Below are 17500 nucleotides of genomic sequence, written 5' to 3'. Positions count from 1 at the left end.
CAACCTCTGCTGATGCTATTACTGGCCGTCGCCTGGGAGACGGAGCAGCATACTATTATGGGGTGTCGACAGAAATAGAAAGACATTAACAGAAGAGAAGCTACGTGTTCCCAACAATTACATAAGAAAACACATCTGTATCGAATAGAATAGAATAGAATAGAATAGAAAATAGTATTATCCAAGCTTTGGCAACATTTCATACTAACTGATCATTTCGGATAAAGCCTCTGAACTGAGCTTAACCACTTAAACCCCATATGGCTGATCGTAGTCCGTCAGGGCTCCATGCTAGTGTATTTTCTGTTTTCCGTTATTGTGGGAATAGCCGGTCGACAAGCTCACAAAGCTATTTTCTGCGTATGCCTTCCAACACAATACGGAAGCTGGAGTTTAAGAGGTTAAAGGAAGAACAGACAGGCGGTATGTAACGTAACACAAACAGATGTGGAACACACATCGCAGATGACATCTCTCTCTCTCTCTCTCTCTCTTTACATACACTGAAGCAAGGAAGCAGAGTTCAAACATGTATTTAAGCTCTGATCTCTCGGCACAAAGCTTCCTGTCTGATTGCTACAACACTAATGGACCACAGCTGTGCTGTGTGTGTTTGTGTGTTTGTGTGTTTGTGTGTGTGTGTGCGTGCGTGCGTGCGTGCGTGCGTGCGTGCGTGCGTGCGTGCGTGCGTGCGTGCGTGCGTGCGTGCGTGCGTGCGTGCGTGTGATAAGAGTTAAAATTCTATTGGAGGAGAATCTTAGTGATTACTTCCTCTCTCTTTGATGACATGAAAAAGTGATGGAAAGGAAAAGACAAGAAAGGCAGAAAGATACAACGAAATAGCATCGCTGTGAGGCGTACAACTAAGGTCCAAAACTGTTACATTTGAGGAAATGGAAAAAAATGGATCCGATGTAGTTATTATTTATTGCTTTTCAATATCTATAAATCCCAAGGACACAGTTAACCACTTTCAAACTCGTGTCCCTATTTTCGGCATGACGTTACAGGAGAAAATGTAAAAAGAATTTATAACGGCAAACAAGTGAAAATGGCAGTTCTACAAGCACAATTGTGAGCTATAAAATGGGGCATTGATTTATGAAAAAACTACACATAAAAAGATTTAAAATAGACAAACAAAGGTTCTGCCTGACAGTGGCATAGTTTGGTTGAATGTGCTTTTCATTATTACACAACATGGTGACAAAAAACAGACAAGATATCCTCTCATTATGACCAGGGGTTATGACACATATGTTTTGATAATCATTTATGCGAGCCAAGACTTGGTCGGTAACTTAATCTCCCAAAAACAAGTTACATTAATCCTGTTGCACAAGAATGCCACACATTTCAAAAATCTAATCATCGCTTTTACTCCAAACAACTTAAATTGTCCCAGCAGAGCTAGAAGACTTCATTCCCCGTGATGAGAATAAGTCCTCTGTCTTTATTTGGAATTAATCACATTTCTTTAGTCAAAACAGCTCAACTCAATTAGCAAAACGACAATCATATGACTTCAGTCAAAACGGTTTCATGGAAGAAAACAGATTATAATATTCTCTCTCTCTCTGTCTCTCCAAAGTTGAGTTGAGGAACCAAATCCTAAGAAAGACATTCTTATGTGCTTGTACAGGAGACTATCAGTCAAAACCAGACAGCTTTTGCTGAATGACCTCTGCATTATTCCAAGGTCGGTTCGTTGGCGATTTTGCCAATCAACTGACTGCCTTGCTGACGATCGATCCAAGCGAACAAACAAGCAACACTCTGATGACTAGACCACAACAACCAACAGCAGAGAGACAATCCTGTTGAATTTATAGCAACCTGACTGTTGGCATTACCAACGTGCTTCATACTGCATGGCAGTGGACCCACAGGGGTCCTTGGGCAGTTCCAAGGGGGTTCCAAGGGGTCACCAGCCAAATTTGTAACTATAGCATCACAGTCATTTTAACCACTTTAACCATGTTTTATACTGTTCAAAAATAGCCAATGTTCAAGCTCACGGCGCGTCACAAAGAGCTTGTAGATGTGCTATTTTTGAATAATCGTGAGATTTGGGATTCTGGGGGTCCTTGGCACAAACTCTTTTGAGATGGGGGACCGCGCGCGGCCAAACACATCTCAATTCAAGGGTCCTTGCCATGAAAAACGTTTGAGAACCAACTGCTGTATGTCAACACGTCATCAAGCAGGTACAGTATCAGCGAGCGGCCGAGCGCCGCCATTGTGGCGTTTTAAAAGACGTATATGTAGTAGATTGACTCACCAGGTTGGAGTTGGTGGCGTTGGAGTCGTCCTCGGGGAAGGGGATGTATACGGCTAAGGCCACGCAGTTAGCAAAGATGGTGATCAGAATGATGATCTCAAACGGTCTGACGGGACGCCAGTGTTAAGGAACACAGAATACAATGCATGGACATACAGAACACAGTACAGGAGTAAAGAAACAGCACATTAACCTATTAGGACCGAGAAAGCATATGTCATTTTAGATTTTAACCACTTTAACCATTATTTTATACTTTGGCTATTCAAAAATATCAGATCTACAAGCTCATAGCGCGGCACAATCATGAAAATTCGTGCAAATCTTTGAATACGTTTTTTTTTTTAAGCGAACACTTGTAACTCAAATCTTTGCTTCTGGGGGTCCCTGGAACTACATTTTGAGATGGGGGTCCACGGCCAAATACACATAATTTTGGGGGTCCTTGACATGAAAAAATCTTGAGAACGCCTGATATAGAAGACATTTGTAGAATCGGCCTAAGGAGATCATATCGATAGTCTGTAATGTACTTTATATGTAGTCCTTTATGTAATGTCCTAAAGCATGGGTCTTCAACAAGGGGTCCGGGACCTCTAGGGGGTCCTCAGAGTTACTGCAGGGAGCTGCCTAATCTTTGTGTGATAGGATCTCTTTCTTTTTTTCTTTTTTACATTAACTGCTTAATCACTAGCATTCATATTCTGAGTGGGAACATTAGCCAAAAATAGCAGATCTACAAGCTCAAAACGCCTTGAGCTTGTAGATCTGCTTTTCATAGAGTCAAAGACTATTGAGGGTTTGAGTCGTTAAATATCTGAAAACACAAATGAACATGAATCCAACATATTAATGATGAAATTAATTATGAAAAGATAATGTGTGAACAAACACATATGCCCTATATGTCTAGAATGTCCTATTGTATATGTACTGTCTATATGATGTCTGTGATCCAGTATGTATACACTATGTCCAGTATGTCACATACACGTGCATGGGCGCACGCACGCACGCACGCACGCACGCACGCACGCACGCACGCACGCACGCACGCACGCACGCACGCACGCACGCACGCACGCACGCACGCACGCACACACACACACACACACACACACACACACACACACACACACACACACACACACACACACACACACACACACACAGTGCACAGGCAGTGTATATAACAAGGGATAAAAGCTTCTAAGGTTGCTTAATGATAAACAGTGAAACATTATTTTTGGGCACCGTGTGTGTGTGTGTGTGTGTGTGTGTGTGTGTGTGTGTGTGTGTGTGTGTGTGTGTGTGTGTGTGTGAGAGAGAGAGAGAGAGAGAGAGAGAGAGGTGGAGAGAGAGAGAGAGAGAGAGGACGAGACGGTGTATGTCCTAATATGGCTGTAGACAGAAGCAGGCCTGTCGCGTGGTGGACGGGATGTGTGTGTATGACAGAGAGAGACAGAGAGAGAGAGAGAGAGAGAGAGAGAGAGAGAGGGAGAGAATAGTTTTTATTTGGGCCGGTCCTTAAGAGGGGCGCGACCTCATTATTTTTGGCCTCAGAGAGAGAGAGAGAGAGAGAGAGAGAGAGAGAGAGAGAGAGAGAGAGAGAGAGAGAGAGAGAGAATGTGGATGAGAACAAGAGGAGGTCTGGTTTTCATCAAGTCAATAAGCACTGTTGTCACCTCCCTCCTCTCTGTGTTCTCTTATTTTTCTTCACTGTCTATCCACTTGTTCTTTCTTTCTTTCTTTCTTCTCTGTGTTATCTGTATCCTTATTTCTCTCCCTCCATCTCTTTCTACAATCTTTAATTGTTCAAAGTATTTATTTTTTCCCCTTTGGGTATATCCTATGAGTCCAGTGTTTACTCCTACCATACTTTAGTCTAGCCTAGCTTGGTTTAGCTTATCTTATCTTAGCATAACAACACGACAAGCTACAGTTGGTCTTGGCTTAGTTCAGATTTGTTTTGTTTAGGTTAGTTAAGGATCTTTATTTTAAGCATACAGTGATTCGAAACGTAGCTTAGCCGTTGTTTAACTTTTTGGAATATTCATTGTAGTTTATTGTAGCCTATAAATTACAAGCTATACTTTAGGAAGTTTACTTGAGATTAGGTTGTTAATTAGTTTATCAGTTAGTAATAGCTGTAATAAAAAAGCGTAACTGAAATACATCCAAACTCTTCATCTTAAGTTTTTTTTAGCTTAGTGATGTTTGTGTAGATTTCTGGGTAAATCTCAAAGTTCACTGCAGTTCACTGTAGTCTAATTGAACCCAGTCTATATTGGACGGGTGTGGATTTATTCCGTTAGATGTTTTTTGTGTTTAGAGAGCCATTATCTCCTTATAAAGACCCATGTGTAATTTATCCTCTGTCGTACAACAGTGTATAAATCATGCTCCAAGCCGTGCCAGCCGAGACAAGATTCTGTTCCATCAAGATGATTATAGCCTCAGAGTTGCTCACATGGGAAATATAAATCACCCATCTCATGTAAGTGCTGTCAGTGGTTGGGTCGGCCATTTTGTTTCTGTTTGGATTGTGGTTTGGCCACAAACCCCAAGGGTGAGGCATAGTAAACATCTTCATCTGAGAGAGTCGTCTCATGTTTTTTACCCCATGCATGGTGGTCTGGTAGCCCCGTGGTTCTCAACCTTTTCAGGCTGTGACCAGTGGTGGAAAAAGTACTCAAATGTTTTCATTTAAGTAAAAGTATCAATACTGCAATGTAGAAGTACTCTGTTACAAGTAAACGTCCGGAATTCAAATTGTACTTGAGTAAAAGTACAAAAGTATTGGTAACAAAATGTACTTAAAGTACCAAAAGTAGAAGTGCTAAAATGTTTGAAAATAGCAGATCTACAAGATCACAACGCGTCGCATCACGACGTGTTGTGAGCTTGTAGATCGGCTATTTTCAAATAGCCTAGATAGGGCCATAGTGGTTAATGTATGTTTTATTATGTAATAATGTATATCTGCAAAGAAACTAGTAACTAATGTTTTCAAATAATTGTCGTGGAGTAAAAGTACAATATTTGCCTCGGAGATGTAGTGGAGTAAAAGCATAGACAATTGGAAATACTCCAGTGAAGTAAAAGTACCTCAAAATTGTACTTAAGTACAGTACTTAAGTAAATGTACTTAGTTACTTTACATCACTGGCCGTGACCCCCACAAAATACTCATATTTGAACTGGGGACCCCCACACACCCTGGGATGTAGGAGCTGAGGCATTACATTTGGCTTGACTCGGTTCCACAGATCAATGTTGTGAAAATAGCAGATCTACAAGCTTGTAGCTATTTTCAAAATGTTTGCCTCTTTCTTATCGCCTATTATTTGACAATTTGGCCAATGTTTGACCAGTTTTTATAGTACTATAGTTTGTTGATTACTTTTGATGCAGTCCTTAAAGTAATACTAGGTAACATTTTCAACAAAACTAAAGTTAAATTGTATATATTTTGTGAGTGGCAAATGTTTCACAACACCCACTCCATGAATTTCACCCCCGAAAGCCTTTTATAAACTATTTATATTGAAACGGTGGCTAGGGTAGTCATTCCCGCGAAAATGACGTCATCCGGCCGGAAAACGGAAACGGAAATGCACCGGTTTCCTGTTTGGCCAGGAAGTACCGCACCGGTGAAAACAAATGGAATTCTGGGTAACGCAGGAATAAACGAACGACCTGCAGTGACGGTAATGACCAGCAGAGGCTGCTAAAAATCGTCATTTGTGGACCTGCATTGTATTACTTTAAATTGTCACTTCACTGTCAACTGGGGACCCCCCAAAAAAATCATGTGGGGACCCCCCTGGGGGTCCCGACCCACAGGTTGAGAACCACTAGTAGCCTATTGCTATGTCCTGGAACAAGATGTTCACAGGTTTGATTCCCCATACATCCAATTCTAACCCACTTTAACCCTACAGTATAGACATCGGCTATTTGAAAATATCAAATCTACAAGCTAATAAACTTATAACATCACAATGCGTTGTGAGCTTGTAGATCTGTTTTAAGGACAATGAAAATGTCCTTAAAACATTTTTTTATTTTTGGAAAATGTCAACAAAACTAATCTTGGGGGTCCCTGGCACAACATATTTTCCGATGGGGGTCCAAGGACAAATACATATTCATTTGGGTGTCTTTGACATGAAAAATGTTTGAGAACCACCGTCGTAGGATCATGTCATATGTCTCTCCACCACAACCAGACTCCAGACATCAAAGACCAACCCGTTTTATGTGTGTCTGTGGTGGAGAAGCTGCTGTTTATGTTTGAATTACGGACTGAACCTTTAAACATCACTGGCAAACCCTCCAAATCTCTCTCACACACACACACACGCACGCACGCGCGCACACGCGTGCGTTGCTCTCATCTCCAGTCCATATTTAAACTTTTTATGGCTATTTTCACTATTCAACAATAAAAAAATGAATGGTTTTGGACATACAAGGTTCCCACCCGACAGAGACAATATGTTGGTTTAAATGTGTGTGTTTACCAGTGGTGGAAGAAGTACTCAAATGTTTTGCTTGAGTAAAAGTATCAATACTCCAATGACTCAAATGGACTTCAGTAAAAGTATAAGTATTGGCATCAAAATGTACTTAAAGTACCAAAAGTAGATAGCACTCATTATGCAGAATGTCCAAGTGTTCATCTTTCAATATTCAATCTTTTGAAAATAGCAGATCTACAGGCTCACAATGCGACGCATCGCGAGGCATTGTGAGCCTGTAGATCGGCGATTTTTAAATGGCCGAAATGTATATAGGGCTGAAGTGGTTAATGTATGTTTTGTAATAATAATAATACAAAAATCTACAACATCTACAAAGTAACTAGTAACTTAAGTTTTCAAATAATTGTAGTGGAGTTAAAAGCACAATATTTGTCTCTGAGATGTAGTAAAAGTATTGAACATTGGAAATACTGAAGCAAGTAAAAATAGGCTACCTCAAAATTGCAAAAGTACAGTACTTGAGTAAATGTACTTATATGTTGGTTTAAATGAGAGTGTTTATATTACACTATTACATGTTGGTGTAAAGGTGTGGGTAGAAACTGTATGCTACTGTATATTACACTACAACTCAACATTTTCAGGTAAAGTTTAATTACCATTACTGCACTGTGTGTGTGTGTGTGTGTGTGTGTGTGTGTGTGTGTGTGTGTGTGTGTGTGTGTGTGTGTGTGTGTGTGTGTGTGTGTGTGTGTGTGTGTGTGTGTGTGCGTGCGTGCGTGCGTGCGTGCGTGCGTGCGTGCGTGCGTGCGTGCGTGCGTGCGTGCGTGCGTGCGTGCGAGTGTGTGCATGTGTGCGTGTGTGTGTGTGTGTGTGCAAGCCCCATCGACCTGTTGAGAGCCGGTACTGTTGTCATGGTAACAGGGGAAGGAGATTTTGGGGCTGCCATCGCACGCGCGCGCACACACACACACACACACACACACACACACACACACACACACACACACACACACACACACACACACACACACACACACACACACACACACACACTATGCACACACTACTTGCTATTTTCGGCTGGTGTTTCCCTCAGAATAGGGATGCTAGGATTCAAGTGGTTAATAATAAATACAATTTAAAAAAGTCCCGGACCCCCTGGGTAAGACCCATGATTTACAGAATTCTAAAACTGTCTGGTACTGTTAGGTGAGTCTGTACAGTGGATAGAGTGAAACCTATGATCTGAATAGTCATTAATTCTCTCATTGGGCTAATAACTTCTAATATAGATGGTTTTAGATTTTTCCGAGGCCTACCAGGAACCCCATCAAGGACCCCTGGACCACACTTTGACAACCACTGATCCACATAATACGTTATTTAGATAGTTATGTTATTTAGATAGTTATGTTATTTAGACTGCTAGGTATGTCCACAGATGCTATGTACTGTATGCTGTATGCTTGTTTGTTTACAGATGCCATGCATGTTATACATGCATGTTATTGTTATTGAAATATTTTGTACCTTTTCGCCTATAACAACAAATCCAAAAAAGGGACATCAGTTTGTGGGTATGATATTGCTCCAAAAACCATTGTATGAAGAGCTTATAATTGCTAATATCTTAAATGTAATACTAAATTTAATAATTTAGGTAAGTTATCAGTTCCCCTTCTCTGCTCTAATTCCTTCTGTCTTTACTGTTCCTTCCCACCTCTAGGTCTGCCACAATCATTACATAATAGCCTGATAAATTATTTGAGATTATTGCAATTATTCTGCATAATCATCAGAATTGCCATTTGTAAAAATTCATCCGTTGAAAAAAATGTCATACTGTACATTTTCAAAAATCGCAGATCCACAAGCTCACAGCGCATCATGATGCGATACGTGAGCTTGTAGGTCAGCTTTTTCTACTTTTTTGGCCATAGTACATGATCTATTTTGATGTTTGTTACCGGTCATTGTCAGTCATTTCTTGAATTATTTGTCATATCATCTGCCCTGTGCAATTAGTGTTTACAAAGCCAACCTAAATGTAATTTGTACGTTTCAATGTTAAATGTCGAAAATACAATTAAATTGTTAATCGCAATTACTAACACGTCATTACACACCAATAAAATGTCATGATGGTGACAACCCTACCCACCTCCTTTCACCTCCTTTCACCTACTGCTCATTTCTCTTCTCCCACCGATCGTTAGGCTACACTCCTTCATCTGCCCTCTCCCCCACGCCCTCTCTCTCTTTCTCTCCCCAGAGAGGACCACGAACAGAGGGAAGATTAACAGGAGAACAGATGAAAAAAGAGAGGGAAGAATGGAAGAAAGAAAGGCAGAAGGGGATAAATGAAGGGAGAGAAGGACGAAAAACCACTGAAAGGGATGGAAAGGAAATATAAATAAAAGTGGGAAGGGGGGAGGCGAGGACAGGAGAAGGAAGAAGGAAGCAAAAGAGGGAGGGAGTGAACGATGGAGAGAAATAATGAAGGAGAAGGACTGAGGCTAAATTAGATGAGGAGGCAGAGAGAGAGAGAGAGAGAGAGAGAGAGAGAGAGAGAGAGAGAGAGAGAGAGCTAGAGAGAGAGAGAGAGAGAGAGAGAGAGAGAGAGCATGAAGAATTGCAGGAGGGACACAGAAGGTGGAGCGGAGTAGAGGAGGGACATTTCTCAGGGAGAGGAAGTGGGGGAGTGTGACAGAAGGATGAAAATGACAAATTATTCCTTCCCCTCTTGAGAGGGACAGATGGAGAAATGAACAAGACTAAGAGTCCAAAAGCACCGCTAGCGGCCTCTAGAGGCTATGCGGCTCCTTATAACCAACCAGACCAACATGGTTTGAACCGACCATCCTTAATTAAGGTTTTTTTTTTTTAAAGAAGAAGGGAAATTAAAAAGTATTAATCCTGACAGAATTCTTTTGGGGGGTATATTCTATCACTAAAGGATTAACACATCCGCTGCTTGAGGGGCTAAAAATGAAATGAGAAGGGGAGAATAGAGAAAGATGTGTCGCTTATCTAATAAGAAAGAATACATCACCTCAAAACGAGTAAAAAGATGCGGAGAGGAGAGGAGAGGAGAGGAGAGGAGAGGAGAGGAGAGGAGGGGAGAGGAGTCTACCAACGCCTTATTCATAAATTTACACACATTAACATTTTGGGATATGGTTGTTCTCCAAACCCTGTTAATTATGTTCAAAGCTTATAATAACGTACTTCCAGACTGTCTTCAGAAGCTGTTCGAGACCAAAAATACCCAATACGAACTTAGAAACACAAACTGGTATGTTTGAAACAACATGGGGCCATGGGCAAGAACCAATACTAAACAACACTGTGTATCAGTAAAAGGAGTACGTTTGTGGTGCTGTTGCGATAATGAATTGAGGAGGTGTAGATCGATCTATGTCTTGAAAAAATGTTTTGAAAAAATATTATAAACAAGTATAAAGAGCTAGTGTGATCATGTATTATTTTGATTGTTATATAATGATATTGTATAATAATGAAAATAAAACAAAGATTAAAACAAAAAAATAAATACAAAAAGAAAGTAAAAATAACAAATCATGTATTCACATATATTCACGTATAACCATATATGTGAACATGCATTGTATTATGAAGCCAAAACCTTTGTCCTGTTTTTTTTTCCTGTATTCTTTTTTTCTTCTCCTTTTAATTTAACTTTAGTGAGAATTAAATTGTTTTTCTTTGATTGTCATGGATGTATTTTATGTTGAAAGCGTAGGCAATATAAGCTACAGTATGTAGCTTCAGCCTATACCTTTTTTTGGTCACAACTATGTCATGTATTATTGCTGCTGTTGTTTTAAGAAAACAGAGCATATTGTTTGCATAGTGCAGTGGTTCTCAAACTTTTTCATGTCAAGGACCCCCGAATTGACACTTATTACCCCACGGACCCCCATTTGAAAAGATAAGCCCGGGACCCCAATAAGAGAAGATTTTTATGGCTCTAGCAGTGATTCTCAACCATTTTAATTTCAAGGACCCCCAGTTTGACATGCGTTATGCTACGGAGTACACTACGGACCCCCATTTAATGGCATTTATACCTCTGGGACCCCAATTCATATTGTAAAATCAATGTTAATTTAACTCTGAGAGTGTACAAATGGAACCAAATGGACCCGTTAGGGTCCATTTGGTTGCATTTGTACACTCTCAGAGTTACAGACCCATAAGGGTTCATTTGGTTCCTGTCCATCATTTAGCTGGGGACCCCCTGGAACCCCCTCAAGTACCCCTAGGGGTCCCCGGACCCCACTTTGAGAACCAATGGCATAGTGTACAAATGACCAAAAATAAAAACCTGCAACGTGAAAGTGAAGTGAGTCTTTTAGTATAAAAGGATACTTCCACTCTACGATGTTGATGCACGCTCTTCTAATGGGGTTTTTCAGCGTGAGGCAGAGCAGCGCTCTGGGCGGCCGCGTGGCCGCCGTGGTGGTCTGTTTCTTGGGCTTGGTGGCGTAGTGCTGCCTCTTCCTCTGGGTGGAGCTGGCCGTGGAGATGGGCCCGCCCCCTCCGGAACCACCCAGCGCCACCCCCGACGACGTGGAGCCGCCCACCGCCCCCATGGAGCCCATCATCTTGGCCTGCCGCGCGGCATCGATGGCCGCCTGCCAGCTTATGGCCGCGCCGGGGCCAGTGGCGACGTGCTCCGGGGCCAGGCCGACCACGCCCGACCCGAGGCTGACCCCGCCGACCCCGCCCCCTCCTCGGTCGCCGTGGTCATTGGTCAGGTTGGGAGGAGGCGGGGGAGGCAGCGGGGGAGGAGGAGAGTAATCGGAGCCTGCATGGAGAGAAAGGAGAGGAAGGGGAGAAGAGAGGAATTAATGGATGAAGAGAAATAACAACAAAACAATTGCGTTTACTGACACGTGTGGGAACTTTCATTATTCAACTAACAATCAACAATTATAGACAATATCTCATCCCTAACCGTACCGTTCAAATCAGAGTAGATAGCCACTCCGCTAACAATCTGCCACTGTTTTATTGTAAACTCTGTTCTGTGTGTATGCGTGTTTTTAGGGGTTCAAACACCACAGGTGCTGGAAAATCTTTTGCTTTTGTTACGATAACTATTTTTGCATTAACTCATTGAGACCTGAAGCCGATTCTACTTTTGATGGGGGCCGCGGATCCCCATCAAAATATTTTGTTCCAGGGACCCCCAGAAGCAAAGATTTGAGTTGAAAATGTTCGCTTTAAAAATATATATATTCAAAGATTTGCACACATTTTCACAAATTTTCAAAAATAGCAGATCTACAAGCTCGTAGCGCGGCACTCGGTGCTGCGCTACGAGCTTGTATATCTGCTATTTTTGAATAGCGCAAAGTGTAAAATAATGCTTTTTAGCTCAAATCTAAAAATGACACAGTTCCAGGTCTTAATGGGTTGAAAGTCTTTGGATCTCAGAAAGTTAGTTCAAAATCTCTGCTGCTACCTATGGGGAAAACAAATATTCCAATCAGCATGGATGGACACATTTTGTGTTTATCAGTAGACTGGTAACCTGCAGCGCACATTGATCTGGGGGTAGCAGCTGTTACCACCATGGAATTACCACTGATTGATTGAATACTTTACAGTTTGCAAAGACAAGCACAGGGAAGTACAGTTCAATACAAGGTCTGTTACACCCAACCCATTCTAAACCCACGAAAGCACTGTGTCTTGTTTCCATTGGGTCCTTTGCACTCAATTCATCGAAACATTTCTTTAGGCTTTGACTTTTTACAGGGACCAGTTCCGAATTGCAGTCACCTGTAAGTGCTCTTTTAAAGGAGAGTAAGGATTCACATGTTTTTATAACTCTTGTTAGGGCAGCCGCATTACACATTTTTGTGGCATAGCAGTACAACAAATCTGTTGTAGTGCTACTGTTGTACTGTGATTTGTGGAGCTCCGTCTGGTGTTGTGACTGTGGACGTCATTGACGTTTTTGAAGTAGTTTGACAGGTACATGCTGTCTTTGTGGTGTTGTGTATCTTCTAGACCAGGCCCATTGCAAGTTGCTGTACTCTGTCCTCTACCCTGAGCCATCCCACCCTAGCAAAGTGAGCAGGGGTTAAATGAGTTGTAGATGGGAGGCCAAGCAGTAGCCTGACCAGTTTGTTTTGGGATGTCTGGAGCCTTGTTTTTAAGGCCTTCGTGGTGTTGTGGTACCATCAGGTGCATGCATAGTCGAAGTAACCTTTGATGAGTGCTCCTGTTAGAGTCCCCAATGTGTTCTTACTGACCAAAGAGTAGATCCTGTACAAAAATATTGTTCTTTGGTTGACTTTTTTGTTTACTTTTGTTAGAAGATTTGACTCTAAAATGCAACCCAGGTGGGTATTTTCCTCTTTTCTTATCACATTGTCACCCACTTTTACTGTGAAGCCATCAGCCTGGCAGAGGTTTATTTTGGACCCAAAGAGAATGGATTCAGTTTTACCCAGGTGTAATGATAGTTTGTTATCAGCAAGCCGAGCAAGTCGATCAAGGGCTATTTACAGTTTTTCTTAACTAAAAACAGACCGCATACAAAAATCTTCAGTAAAAAAAAAGCTTCAGTAAATGCATCTCTACATCTTCCATTACACATCACATAGATATCAGCCGCAAAGACATGATGACAACATGACTTTTGTCTCAAATCTTTCATTTCTTTGGAGCCTCCACTTCTTACAGCAGACAAAAGCTTAGAAGAACCCCCCCCCCCCCACGTGCCTGGACGCAAGGACGCATTATATAATTCTCAAACGAAAAATTGCAAAAATAGTGGAATTTTATTGTTTATGACCATTATCTGCACGCCCGCCCCAGACAGACACAGAATCTGGCAACACATCGGCTATTTTCAAATAGAATTTTGCGGTAAAATTATAATAAGCAGATCTGACAACCCTGCCCGCACACAGACCCACACACAGACAACGGCCACTGCAAATCTATAGTAGATCAGTAGTTCCTATACTGCGGTCCGGCCCCCCTTGAGGGAGCGTGAGGCCCTTGTCCAATTTCCATATATGGACAAGGCATTTGCAACGCGCTGTCAACGCAATAACCACGGCAACGACGGCCTGGCTGATCAGTGAGAAATTATAACTGTAAGTGTGTCGTTTTGCAACCCAGGAGTAACGGTTATCTGCATGGTCAAGGAGAATTTGAGGATCAAAATATCCACAAGTATGACAAATGCTAACGAGCTGCTAATTTAACTCAGACTACATGAATTGTTGTTTCTATGCATGATCTGACAGATCATCAGATGTCACCGAAACACATTTGGACACATCTAAAATAGTGCTATTCCTGGACAGAATCCAGAAGTCAATAAGGAATACTGTAGAAAAACAAACATTCACAAAGTGACACGCAAAACTTTTCCGGCAAGGAAAAAGGAGAGAGGATTTAAAAAGAAAAAGAGAGAGATGACAGATTCGCAGATTTACAATAATCTCGAGATTAGAGTATGTACTTCCAGCAGCCAGAATAATTGCAAAAATAAGATTAAGTGAGTGTGAGTTTAAAGAGACGGACGGGGGATTATCCAGCATGCTCAGGAGATTACCGACAATTCTTCTCAACCTCACGTCCCTGTCATGGATTCTAGAGCTGATCCTAGAATATCTATTCTGTAAAGTACAAGATGATGGCGTTGAGGTTTGGACCCCGTGCACTCTCATGCACTCTGGTCTAGGATCAGTTCGCAGTAAGAGGAAAGGAGGTGAGACACTCTCACCCTCCTATAAAAACAGGACTGTTTATTGTTCAAATACTACGGTGACATTCCGGTCGGTCTGACCTTCGTCAGATGAATGAGTATACGAAACAGAAGTCTATATAAAGGAGCTGTCTCCTTCCCATTTCCTCACCGTTACTGGCGCATGCAAAAGTCCTCTGTACATACAGTAGCTGTTCCTCTACTAGGAACAAAATGCCATTTTTACATCTTTCGGAGTTCAATAAAAGGTGATATTTTTTGGGGGTTAAAACAAAAATGTTCATTGTTAAAAAAAGGGGGGGAAAGTATAAAATATATTGTGGTGATAGTAATCAATTGTGTTTGTTCAGTTTCAGGGGTCTCCCCGTCTTACCAGCTCTTTAGTAGCTAAACAAAAAAATACATTTTCAGGTGTCATCCAATCAAGAGAGAGAACCCCATAAAGATCATGTATCAACTTATTTATCCTGTATACTGTATCAGTTCAGATTGGATGGAATTGGTATCCCGTCCTGAAAATGTACTTTCTCTTTGCTAAAGAGCCAGTGAGCTTGTAGATCTGCTATTTTCAAAAGATTATTATACATTAAAAAATGACTACTTTTACTTTTGCACTTTAAGTATATTTTGATACCAATACCTTTGTACTTTTAAGTAATTATTTTTACTTTTACTTGTAACAGAGTATTTCTACATTGCGGTATTGATACTTTTACTTAAGTAAAACAATTGAGTACTTTTTCCACCACTGAATTTTACTGTGTAGAACCCACATACTGTACAGTAGATAGTACAGTATGTCATGACGATGAGGCTGAATTGACAGCCTCATTGAATCAGAATCAGTTCTTCCTGAGACTATATAAACACGCAGGCGCTTTGACATTTTTGAGCAAAGTGTTTTGGTTCTGGAACCTGTCTCCTGGAACCTGAGAGAGAGATAGCAGCAGAAGAGGACGTATGATGCAGTCTGGTTCAGATTACAGCCAATGTTAATATCCTGTCTCAATCTGTACATCTAAAGATACACGCAACGCACACGCGCACACACACACAAATACAAAGACACAAACACACACACACACAAACACACACGCATACACACTCACTCACACACTCGAGGGAAAACGACCGAGAGAAATACTCATTGTTTCATCAGTTTGTCTTCATTTGTCTCTGAACATTTCTAATGACTGGAAAACCAACAATTAGTGGCTCTGCGACCTTTGACCCCGGCACACATAAAGCAGACTGGCTCAGACTGTCCTAATCTGCACGGTTCATCTCTTCTTCTCTCACTCTTTCATCATTCTCTCATTATGTTTCTCACTATTATCTCTCTGCCTTATTTGTCTGCCTCACGTTCCCTCCCTAGTTCTCTGTCTCTCTCTCTGTCTGTCTGTCTGTCTCTCTCTGTCCCCCCCCCCCCCACCTCCTCACAGTGATGTCACAACCCAGTTTTAGTCACTATGGGTTTAGTTACCCAGCTGATTTAGCCACTATTAAGGGTTTAATTGCCATGGTTTTAGTCACCCAGCAGGTTGAGTCAACAAGGATTTAGACCCCCAGGGTTTGAGAAAAGGTCCCTCTATCCTCTGCTGTACTGCAGTGTGTGTTCTCTGCGCATCCATCACTTTAGACAGCACGTAACCAGATCAAATGGACTGTGGAGCAAAGAGTATGCGTGTGCGTGTGTTCAAGTGAAGTGTGTTATAAGCTGTATAGTGGAGAAAAATGAGAACCTCAGGATTATGTTCCACGGTGAATGGATGCTGTAAAAACCTCTGGAGTAGAACAGAGGTATAGGAGGCTTGTCAAGGTACAGTACTTAACCGTTCTGTGTACTATACCCAGTGGTGGAAAAAGTATTCATATTTTGTACTTAAGCAAAAGTATCAATACTGCAATGTAGAAATACTCTGTTACAAGTAAAAGTCCGGAATAAAAAATGTACTTGAGTGAAAGTACAAAAGTATCAGTATCAAAATAGTACCAAAAGTAGATAGTACTCATTATGGCGAATGTCCCATTTCACAAGTTATATGTCTAAAATGTATTAAAAAATCTTTTGAAAATAGCCGAACTACAAGATTGTAGATTGGCAAATATCAAATAGCCAAAGTTTAGTTTGGACTGAAGTGTTTAATTATGTTTTGTAATCATAATCAAAATCTAAAAGTACTAGTGACTAAAGTTTTCAAATAATTGTAGTGGAGTAAAAGTACAATATTTGCCTCTGAGATGAAGTGGAGTAGAAGTAAAAGTACTGAAAAACGGAAATACTCCAGTAAAGTAAAAAATACCTCAAAAGTACAGCACTTGAGTAAAATGTACTTAGTTACTTTACACCACTGACTATATACCTTTATCCTGTCGCTAATGAAAGGACAAGCAGTAATCCATGCAATATGGTAAAATATATCAAAACTTTCATGTTTGTACAGTATGGTCCATTTCATGTGGCTACATGTTCTTACAGGTATAAATGCTGTATTATATAATTCCGCATTCAATTTGAATCAATAATATTACTTTAGCCTCTGGCAAACAAACAGGAGAAGGGCACACCAGTATTGATGAGGTGCTGCTGACCTTGGTAAAGAAGTCTATAAGTGAAGAAAAGACTGCACATAACCACCATGCAGGATCATTTATTGAATACCAACGTTTGGACCTGTGAAGGTCTTCTTCAGGGACAGCTTTAGCCTCTACCATCACTTAAACCCTCAAGACCAGCGGTTCTCAAAGTGGGGTCCGGGGACCCCCATGGGTCCTTGAGGGAGTTCCAGGGGGTCCCCAACTAAAGACAGTTAGGAACCAAATTGACCCTAATCATTAGGGAAGTTACAGACACAGTCTGAGTTACAGACACATTAGGGCCTAATGTGTCTGTAACTCAGAGAGTGACAGGTCCATTTGGTTCCATTTGTACACTCTCAGAGTTAAATTAACATTGATTTTACAATATAAATT

General features: G+C 41.1%; 1 protein-coding gene across 1 annotated transcript in view; it reads right to left on the bottom strand.

Moving 5' to 3' along the window:
- Positions 1-17500, bottom strand: part of LOC311040190 (voltage-dependent L-type calcium channel subunit alpha-1C-like) — a 260546-nt gene that overhangs the window by 186643 nt on the left and 56403 nt on the right. Inside the window, exons 2-3 of the mRNA XM_084050307.1 lie at positions 11164-11602; positions 2282-2387 (exon numbers count right to left, since the gene is read on the bottom strand). Of these exons, the coding sequence (XP_083906433.1) occupies positions 2282-2387; positions 11164-11602 (545 nt within the window). The remainder of the gene's footprint in view (positions 1-2281; positions 2388-11163; positions 11603-17500) is intronic.

Source organism: Gymnoscopelus microlampas (genome assembly GCF_963454915.1).
Source record: "Gymnoscopelus microlampas genome assembly, chromosome: 23".
Taxonomy (NCBI): Eukaryota; Metazoa; Chordata; class Actinopteri; order Myctophiformes; family Myctophidae; genus Gymnoscopelus; species Gymnoscopelus microlampas.
The sequence above is the reverse complement of the archived record's forward strand: the minus strand, read 5'-3'. Positions and strand labels throughout refer to the sequence as shown.